This window comes from Antrostomus carolinensis, unplaced genomic scaffold, assembly GCF_000700745.2.
Source record: "Antrostomus carolinensis isolate BGI_N321 unplaced genomic scaffold, ASM70074v2 scaffold13221, whole genome shotgun sequence".
In the NCBI taxonomy this organism is placed as follows: Eukaryota; Metazoa; Chordata; class Aves; order Caprimulgiformes; family Caprimulgidae; genus Antrostomus; species Antrostomus carolinensis.
Genome location: NW_010292081.1, coordinates 77,486 through 88,740, shown reverse-complemented (window position 1 = coordinate 88,740; position 11,255 = coordinate 77,486). Strand labels below are relative to the sequence as shown.

The window sequence follows — 11,255 nt, the reverse complement described above, 5'->3', positions numbered from 1 at the left end:
ACTTTGAATGCTTGTATTAGACAGTAGAACCATCAGAAATCTGGTAGTGTTATATATTCTGTTTTTAAACTCTAGCAATGTTGGGAACTAGCTCATTTAATATTTTACTTTTTGATGCCCTGTGACATTAACATCTAGAATTTTTGAATCAATGTGCAAAAATTTAGCATTTTATGTGCATGTGAGTGCTTTAGTGCCTTACTATAGTTGAATGGACATATGTGAGGCTGGCCAATATATAATTATGTATTCTTTAAGACAATATTTCAAAATTCTGCCCTCTGTCTTGCCTCAAATTTCATGTAAACCTGTCAAATGCATATAGATTTCTATTAGCTTATCTTGAGCTTTTCTTAAAAAAAAATAAAATCAAAAGCGTGAAAGTGTGTGTGCATTGAGAGGGCATGCCGCTGCCTTTTTCTTAAATAAAACTAATCTTGGGTATTTTTTATGTACTGTATAATTTTCATAATCAGTAATAAATTATATTTTAGTATATAATTTGATTTTAAAATTATATAATGAGATACAACTAGTGTGTCATGTCTTCAGACATGAACTTACTAACTTGAAAGCTTGTGGGTAGTATTTCTGGGTCTCGTTTTCTTTGTGATGGATACTGGTCATGGAGTAAGTGAAATAAAAGACATTTCACTATATGGTTAACATCAGAAAATCTTCCATTTCTGAATCCAGATTGATAAGTTCTTTTATTATAACGAAAGCTAGTCAAAAATGAAGTCTTTTAAAATTTAATGGTCGAGAGCTGGGTTGGAAAATTGTGCTGAAGTAAATCCTCTGTTAATACACTATTAGCAAGACCTTGAAATACATAATGCCAGATGTCTAGTAGCAAGGTGAGAGCAGAAGTGCTCTTTCCAGATGGTCTCTGACATTTGAAGACAAATAAAAATGCTGAAAACTATTTTTCAAAAAATATAACCCAAAACAACCCACCACCAAATAACCCCAAATTTGCTGCATGATCATTTTACTAACATACAGGTTAAGCACAAAATTCAAATCAAGAAAAGATCATTTCTCTGAAAGCTGTCAAGAGTGTTAAATTTTAGTCTGGGCTTAAATTATGATACCTCTGTTTTGTTGTCGTTTTGTTTTCTCAGTTCCGTGGGGCTGGCAAAAGCAGCTTTAGAAGCAATTAATGGTTTCAATCTCTTTGGAAAGCAGGTAATAAAAATGTTTTTCTCTCCTTTTTTTAGCAATAATGATTTACACTATGGATCAGAGGATATTTAGAAATATCTAGCACATTTTGTTAGATTCCAGCTTTAAATAAAATTAGTTTGCAGAGTGATTGCTCCTGTTTCAGCTACAGAATTTGTAAAATAATAAAATAAAATCATTAATACCCTTACTATCAAGAATTATTTTTTTTCTTAAAAAAAAAAAATAAAATTATTGCAGCTTATTCTGACTTCTACCTACAAGCATTACCTTATTTCTATCTTCTTCCTTCATGTGGCTTTTGATCAAGACTTTAAACAAGCTACTTGTACATAATCCCACTGTTTTATTGGGTTTTAATTTCAGTATGTTGCATGGTGGTAAAAACTTTTCTCATCCTTTCACATGGCTTGGAACAATTAAGAAAGGAAGCCTGTTTGATTTTTTTTGTCTGATTCATATTCCCCTTCTACATGCATCTTTTTTTTAGGTGTTATACCTACAGTAGTCTGTAGCTGAAATAAAAGAATACTCTTCCAAATTAATGGTCTAGAAAATGTACAAATGGAAGAGATAAGTCATTGTCAAGCTCTCAGCGTTATTAATGAATGGAAATGAAGGGTAGGAGTGCAGCTAAAAAGGAAGTTGGATTAGCATCAAGTGTGTGTAGGAATAGTTCTGAAACTTGCTGGTGAGTTTTGTCTATAAATTGTGTGGAAGGGAGGCTGCGTTGGTCATAAAGTGACCTCAGTACACTAAGTAAAGCCTTCCTATTGCACTGTTTCCTTGGAATCTTTCATGCTTGTAACTGATGCACCTCGTTCACATTCCAAATGTCTGTATTTCAATACAAATTAAACATGCTTCATGTCTCCTTAGGGTTCAGTAACACATGAAACTTAGTTTAAAAAGATGAGGCATTTATATGAGTATCTTATTTTTATACTTACACATTTTTTTTTCCCTGCAGTTAGGCAGTATTTGATCCTTTTGTGTTTTAGTAGTTTTATACTATGACCTTTGTGTTTTTTTATTTTTTGAGTAAAGTTTCTATATATTCTTGCTGGCTTCAAGATAGGATTTTTTTTTTCTCTTTCTATAATACTTGTGCTCTGCTTTTGTATTGTAAGTCAGATGTAGCTGACTTTCAGATTGTGATACTTGTCTGTTTCAAATAGTTGATTTTAAGGAACTTGGTTAAGTACACTGGTTTGAAATAAAGAAAATAGTACCAAGGAGAGAAGATATAAATGGTAAAATGTTAAAGGGTGAATAAGGGGAATTCTCAGGTGCTCTTTCTGTGAGCTGATGAGTATAAGCTAGATCAACTGTAAAGGTGTGACTGGGAGACAGTCCCGGTTTTATGCTCCAAGTTCCTTTCTATACTACTAAATTTATTAACACATTCTTCGTTTTTTGTGTCTCCATTTTTCTGTTGGTTAAATGGAAAGGTATGGATCAGAACAGTTTGTTGATGTGTGTTGGGGTTTTTTTGGTGATTTTTTGTTCTTTTTGATTTTTTACATCCATGTATTTGTACTAGTACTGTAGTACAATAGACTTGTTCTGTTTAGAATTCGCTCCTCGGGAAATATCGGTGGCTGTTTCCTCATGAGTGGAGAAGTGTGAAAGTGCTCTTTATGCATACACAAATAAACTGTTTCAATAAGAATTAGCCATTTGGTCTAGTTTTACTTTACGTATATTTTGAGTTAAGAACTAGGAACTAGTAAGGATCTTAAATAATGATCAGACATTAAACACACATTGTTGGTTATTTCAGAAAAAACATTTAGCTACAGTCTTTACCTCCTCTACAGTCTTGAGCATGAGTAAATGCTTCAAATGATTCTGAAGTGGATGAATAACTTGCTGAAACAAAACCTGTTTAAACTCTTTGAGAGTTTATTTTCAAGATATTTAGCATAAACAGAAACCATTTTGACCTTCAGTCTGTGATGGAGTTTGCCTTTGTGCTTACCTCCAGCTGTGTTCCAATAGCTTTGAGAAATCCTGCTGAGCCCCTCAGGAGGAACTTGTTTGCACCTGCAACTACGCTAGTGCAACCTGTATAAATCATTGCTGGGGACAACAGACTGCTCAGCCTTTCCATGTGGATTTTTCCACTCACACTATAGGTGCTGGAAGAGACTAATAAATACAAATAGATGGTATTGTAGCTGTGCTCTCACATGTGTATGTGTGCTAAATGTCTTTGAGTATATCATGTTAGGGCAGTTTCCTTGTGCCTTCATGGCTGCACCCAGGCAAAATAAAGATCATTTATTGTAGATATGCACTTTAAACTGCCTTCCCTCCCTCCCCAAATTCTGGAAAACATTAAAAAAAATTTCTGTAAGACATAATACTACTTTTCTGTAACAAATACTGCTTAACTGGTATTCAAATATTTTTAATGCGTCCTTTGCTATACTTTCTAGTATAGCCTTTCTGGGTGCCAGATAGAATAAAGAACAATTATGAATTGAAAAATGATTGGCTTTTTGTTTAATCTGAATTTTATATGCTTTAATTTGTGGTTTTTAAGTGCTGTTCATTTTCATCTCCATCATACCAGAAGTATTTCATAAAAAATGGGAGTTATAAGCATAAAAATGCAGTCAAGTGGTAATCTTAATGTTCCCTCAGTAAAAGATACATTTACACATTGAGAAGAGAATTTTTAATATAACATAAATAAGCTATTTGGTTTCTCATTATTTTGCTTTGTATCCTATGCTAAATTTCTTATATTTATTCCCAATGTATTGTATATCTCTGAAACAATTGTTATAAATCTATATGAAGTAGTTAAGATGTATGATATTGGCATAAGAATTCTGTTATATTCCTTAAGTGTGCATTGATCGTAGCCAGATCCTGAAATTATTGTATTGTCCTAAGTTCTGCTGAAGTTTGTGTGGAAGAACTGTGAAAGTGGAAGAGATTTATTTATTTATTTATTTATTTATTTATTACTTTTAAGATGCAGTGTGTTTCAATATCATTTTTTACTTAATCACTTTAGAATCATCACTACTAAAAGTACCGTAACTGTTTTTAATCTTTTTGTGGGCTTTATATGGTTAACCCAAACCTCTGGTTTTAGAGTATCAGAGAGTGAAAATGGCTTAGAATTTGTATCATTAATGTAAGAATTCCATTTTAGCTACAATACCTTTTAGAAAAAACTACATATCAGCAAAATGCTACACAAGAGGACATGCATTTACTGGCAATGTGTGTTAATAAACTCATGAATTAAATGCAGGGGTGCATGAGTGTGTGCACTAAAATGGGATTGCTAGTGACAAGATGAACACTGTTTCAAGTTTGACCTAGTCATAGTATAATAAATTGTTTGTATATGAGTTACATGTTCTATATTAGTTTGTGGGACTGAATTCTGTGTTAAACAAAATCAAGCCTTTGTAAGCTGTCCTGGCTACAGAACTTTAAAATCTTTAGAGAAGTGAAAAATAATTCATTGTAAAACAAGGTGCTTGTGGTTTTATGAAATGCAAATTAGTCTACTTTTGTATCTCCAAAGAATCTTTTACTGAAGCACAGATTTTGAAACTGCGTGTTCACACATGTATACCAATTGTGTTCAGAGTTTGTAGATAAACTTAGAGATTTGTGAATAATCAGGATCTGGATTAAGAACAAAGTAGGAGAGTAACAAATCATCAAAGCAAATGTGATTATTTATATACATTCTTATCTCAGCACTATTCAGTATATCTTGCTAGAATGATTAAGAGAACAGAGAGATTATTTTTCATGAGGACAGTGGAAAAACATGTTTTGTTTAGCCTAGCAAAGCAAAAGCTGAATGATAACGCTGTATAATTAGTGTGGCTAAAGAGTAAGAAATAAAAAACCTCGGTTGTTTGGAAAACCAAATGAGTGGATGCTCGTACTGGTACAAAAAGGGCAGTTACCTCCTTATGCAGACACTTAGTTGGAAATTAAATTTTTTAATAATTAGAGAGGGTGGGTTCTGGATCAGTCTTCCTAAGCGACTGGTATACCTAAGAAACTGACTGCTTTTAGGAGAAATGAAGTGAAATTATCAAAATTTCCGGTATGTTATTTATGACAGTAATGGAATGAGTTCAGTGTTGGTTGTGTCTTCCAGTGGGATAGTGATATTGAGATTCCTTATCAATTACCACACATATGAAGATACCCATTCCTTAACAAACTGCATTGAGTTTCCAAGAAACTGCCTGCTGATAATACTTTCAAATGCTGTTGATTCTGTTTAAACAGTGTTTCAGCTATGGAGAATTTTTTTAGTGTTTCGGGAAGTATCAGAAAGCTCACAGAGAGATATAGTGTAAAATCACAGAATTTTACTAGGAAATAAGTTTTGCTAAGGAGTAGATGTTGATAACAGATCTTACAATAGCTGAAAAGCAGGACATTTTTATTTGCTATGGAAGTCCTTTTCCAAAACAGTACCTAAGGTGAATATCAAATTATTTGTGTTCTAACTGACTTGTAATGAAATACTCAACATCACTATTTGGAACAGTTCCTGCAGTCATAGGGAGAGATAACTATGGTTTTGTTTGTCCTTAATACAGTCATTATTTTTCAAGAATTAATGGAAGATTTCATAGCTTGAATGAATCATATAATTCTTAATCACTAGTAGATAAAACCATCTAATTTTGGCTATACTTAAATACGTTTGAAAATTCAAAATGTTTTCACATTGATGTTGTGGTACATTTTCTGATTAAAATTACCAGCTACCAAACTGTTAAAACACAACCTAAATAAAACAAAGAACTAGTCAGTTTCATCAGGATAAGCTAACCTTTCTTCCCTTCCCCTTCAATAAATTTAATGTTCTGTTTACAGGGCTGCTCTTGGTCTGTTATATTTGTGGATTTTGATGCCCATAACCGTAACAGACAGACTCTGTGTTCATTGCTACCCCGAGAGTCAAGGTCTCATGTAAGTAATTAAATGAAATTCACCTCAGCTGAGCGTGGAGAAAATAAATAAGTATGAACATAATTTTAGTTCTATGATGGCCATTATATTCTTATATGCTTAATAAAGATAGGAATTTGCTGGGAAGATGTTAAATTTCTGCTTCTTCAGTGTCATTGTGATGTAGTTGTTTCTCTCAAGTGGAATTATGATGACGTTCTTTATTTTATCAATATTTAGATTAAAATGGTATCCTGTTATAGCTTTCTAAACAATTGTAAAATAAAATTTAAAATAATAATGATCTGCAGTAACCTAAGTAGGGTTTGCAGTCTTGGTGATTGTCTTTTGGCTTAGTTTCCACTAGATGCTCAGTGCCTGCTTTTTTGTATTTTCGCTTTAATTCATTCTTTTGTTTAGAAAAGAAGCCGTTAAGGTTGGCTTGTCATAAATTGCTGAATATGGAGGATTTCTTGTTAATTCTAAGCTACTGTTAAAAATAAGTATTTTCTCAGTGAGTAAATCTAAGTGACTAAAGTATATATTATTTTTTTAAAATCTATTTCAGTACTAGCATCAAAGATAAATTTATTTTTTGAAAATCAATAATTTAAAATGAGTGATAGACTTCTGCTTTTTAGTTCATTCTGGGATATAATAGTATTTTTGTTCGTGAAACAGACTTAATCTGCATCATCAATAGTTTACTCATTGTATAGAAGAATTATATCAGAGTTGTAATACTGGATAATTAAAATAAAAGGCATTGTCAGCTACTTTTTTATAGCCTAATGGTCTTTTAGAACTCTTCTGCTGTTTATTATTTACTGGAGACTTGAAATATTCCAACAGAATCTGGTTTCATAAGTTACTTATGCTTTAGAAGCAATCTTGGTGTCTTTTTTCCTTTTATGCCTTCACATCAATGATATTGGCAAAAATATGGTATTTTAAATGGTTGAATATCTTAGAGATATTAGCAGAAACGAATAATAAAACAGCATGTGGCATAAGAATTGGAACTTGAAACTACTTATTTGTGTTTCTGTAAGCTTACCTGTAATGATAATGCACTAGTTAGTAGTTTTTCTTGTGTTTTTAATTCATGATAGTTGCACATGGTTTTTGAGAAATGCCACTCATATTTTTTCCTGAAATTGTTCCCTTATTGCCTTAATTGTATATCAGATAGGCTTGTTTGTTACAGCACCTGAAGAATATTCCTGAAAAAGCTTTGCAGAAATGATGATTTAGTAATAGTTTCTTCTCAGCATTGCGCCTTTATGAAATGTTTGTGATTATTTTGAGCATAGGATACTCAAATGTTTGTGCTTCCTCCAGGAGTAACCTGGAGGATACTTTTTGTTTCTAAAACCACAAAGTTCTAGAGTGTGTTTACTTATCCTTGCAGATTATCAACTGTAAAGTAGGTCAGATTTGGAGTGATGAGTTCTGTTATACATCATATATCTGTATATTGGGATTGTAGTTCATTCTTACACATTTTTAGAAGTCCTATTTTGCACACTATTTTAATATATTAGTACTATGGTTTTGATAAAGATAAAACTATGTTCCAAATGTATAGTCCACTTAGTAAGTTAACCAGTCTTTGTTTCTGCATCAAATAACCGTTAGAGATCTAATTAAATTTGTAATGTGCTATTTCTCCCTCTCCTTCTACAGAATACTGATGCAGCTCTTTTGCCCTGTCTCAGTTATCCTGCATTTGCTTTGGATGATGAGGTTTTGTTCAGTCAAACACTAGATAAAATTATGAGAAAATTGAAAGGAAAATATGGGTTTAAAAGATTTCTGAGAGATGGGTACAGAACAGCGCTGGAGGACAAAACACGACGTTACTATAAACCAGCAGAAATCAAGGTAAAGGAATGCCTGGCCCATATAAGGACAGATTTGGTTTCTAAAATGTTTAGGCAGTACTTAAAAAATGGAACAAAACAAATCCCCAAAAACCAAAACCCAAAACAAAATCCCCCAAAAAACACAAAAGAAAACAAAACCGGACACCTCACCCAGTATTTGCAGTTTGAATTTCACAGGGATTCCTCATTGCTTCAAATGAGGGAGATGCATTTTGTAATTTGGCATGTGCAGTTTTAAGAGATTGCTAAGTCAGCAAGTTAGTCATTGCTTTATTTTGTAATGAATGTGCTTCCATTTACATTTAAAGTACAGTTGATTTCACATAACAAATTAGGAAGTTATTTATCATTTTATTTAATTTCACAGCTGACTACAGTCTGACTATAGAGAAAACAATTTTGCTTTTGACCACAGTGTTTATCAGTAAAGGTTATCTAAATGAAAATTTACTTTTTTTTTTTCTCCCCAGTAGTTTCTCTGTGGAAAATAAAAAATAGATTATATAAAAATTCTGCTTGAGAATGAGCCACAGTATATGTAAAAGCACAGTTAAAGTGCCCCTAGAATTAAAAGCTGTAAGCTAAACAAAAAACTGATGTACTAAAATATTTTTGCATTCATGTTTGTCTTTTTTTGCTTTTTGAAATTATTCACTAGGATATTCAAATACATTTCCTTAAACCAAAATGATGAATTGTCTGATTAGTTTTTCTTTGTTTCAGCTTTTTGATGGCATTGAATGTGAATTCCCTCTGTTTTTTATTTTCATGATAATTGATGGTAAGTACAGCTTTACATTCCTGTTCTTTAAAGGCATTAGAAAGACAAGCCCTTACAGGAAAGATCCAAAATGATTTTCTTGTTCTGCCAAAATAAACCATAATGCAGTGACACTAAATATCAGTTCTGCCTCATGTCTTAAAAAACCTCAAGCACCCAACCCCCCCATATTTCAGCTTTTTTTAATGTGAGCTGGTTTTAGAATATAACTCGATATGGGGTTTTTTTTTAAAGCTTAAATCTGTGACATTCAGTCCTGCATTGCCTTTTAAGCCTTAAAAACTTTCACAGCGTATCAGAACTTCGCAGCAGCACACCAGCAAAAAGAAAGTGGAAGTGAGAACACATTGACAAACTGAATGTCGCAGCAGGTCAAGTTGGATATTCTGTGGTAATTGAAACAGAATTCAGAAGAGAAGAAAGCAAAACAGAAAAGGCCTAGTTTCTCTTTGAAATCCCTGTGCTTCCTGGCCACGTTTTTTTCACATAGCCATTTAGTCTGATTTAAAAAAAAAAACCCAGAAAACCACAAAATAAACCACAAACCCCAAAACCAAACCAAACAAAACCCAACAATAAAAATACCACTACCTAGACCTTGTCTTGAGGGTAAGAGACAGACCAAAAAATTATTTCAGATAATTTCAGGATGGAAACTAAAATTCACATAGAACAAAAGTCTGAATAAGAAAATAAGTAAGGGTTACAGCTATCAAAAAGATTTGTAAGTGGGTGAAATTCGGCCCATCTGTTTTTTCCCTTTATTGTGTTGAATAATTTTTCAAATAAAGATGGTGAGGTGCATAGAAATCTGCTATCTGCCTAGACTCCTCTGTGGCCACCCACAGATTAAAATATTTTATTTGAAGTTGTAATAAGGTTTCACAGTTGATTTTTCTAAAGGAATGCTTGACATTTTTCAGAGAGTGATGCCCAAAACTGAGGAAAAAGGTACTGACATTTAATGCTGCCCACTTGCAGTATTGGGAAGAAAAAGAAAGATAATCATCTTTAACTGAAGTTAGCAGAATAATAAAGAAAGCATTTTACTCTTGTATTACAAAAAAAAAGTCCAAAATACATATTTTGCACATACTGTCCTTATCTTTTTTCCTGTACCACAATTTCATCAAATAGAACAATTCAATCAGTAGATTTTGGGCACATATCTCCAAATCCACAAGCTTCTTTATTGCAAAATTTGAAGCATATACAGAGCAACTTAAACTGCAAAAAGACAATGAAATATGAGGAGTAGATTACAGTTGAATGAAAATGTTTTAAAAAAACCTTAAGCTGCTACATTGTGAATATTGGTTCAACTGAAAGTGTATTTGCCTGTGCAACACACTTGCAGAGTACAAAGGAAAGCCTTGTCAGCTTTCCTTTTTTTAAGTATATTAAGCCAATGAATATCTAGGGGACTCCTGACAGCTGGGTTTTGTTACCTCATAACAGTGGGACAGTGCTGCATTAAATAAGGAACAAGAGTCCTGCAAATCAGTACATAATCCCCCAGTTTTGTTCACATCAGCAAAATTTTTCATTGTTTCCTTTTTGAAAGATTAGCATAACATATTTAAGTAACTATATATTTATTTAGTTTTCTTTTATTAGACAAACTAATGAGCTCATCCACTTTTCTGTTTTATCAATGGCAGCTTCTTAGGTTTTTTAAGATACAGAGAGCTAAGGTAGTTCTGGCAAGTAGATACTACTGAATTAGTTGTGCATTTTCTAGCAATATTAAGAACAGTGTTTTATTCCTTATGGATGATGATCATTATTACCCAACTGTTACCTTCACTAGATTATTCTTAATGTAAAAGCAATTGTATTATCACACAAATGCATATTTTTACTCTCTTTAGCATCTGCCAGTAAGGCTAAATTACAAATAGTCAGAATATCATCTTATGTCATGACTGTGCTCAGATGTGTTGAAATAGTTCAATGTGTCACTTCAACATATCCAACATATCTGTGTGCAAACTTTCACTGCATTTGTTTCTCTTGGCAAGTGATTTAATTTCCAGTATATTTTATATAATTCCAATATATAATCCCAATATATATTTCTTGGGAAGATTTGAAAACATCTCTTGGCAAGTGATTTAATTTCCAGTATATATACTTGGGAAGATTTGAAAACGAACACCACTTGTCAAGCTTTGGTTTTGGATAGAACCGTGGAAAGAAAGAAATCTCCATACATTAATCAGACTCCAGCTTTCTACTGCACTCTAGCTTTTCAATAGAATAATTTGTTGGATATTCTTAAAATAACATTAAAGATAAGTTTTTGTGACATTTTGTTACATATGTATATTGCCTAACAAAAAACATATCTAAACTTTTTCTAGTAGGATGTTCTGGTATATTTGTTCTCAATGAATCAGTTTGTGGGTTTTGTTTGTCTTATTTTTGCCTTTCAGAATTCACCCTTAAGAATACAA

At 32.6% G+C, this 11,255-nt stretch overlaps 1 protein-coding gene across 1 annotated transcript in view; it reads left to right on the top strand.

Moving 5' to 3' along the window:
- PHKB (phosphorylase kinase regulatory subunit beta) overlaps window positions 1-11,255 on the top strand; it is a 78,755-nt gene that overhangs the window by 25,686 nt on the left and 41,814 nt on the right. The window contains 4 exon segments of the mRNA XM_029087180.1: window positions 1,125-1,188; window positions 6,058-6,153; window positions 7,819-8,016; window positions 8,742-8,799. Of these exon segments, the coding sequence (XP_028943013.1) occupies window positions 1,125-1,188; window positions 6,058-6,153; window positions 7,819-8,016; window positions 8,742-8,799 (416 nt within the window).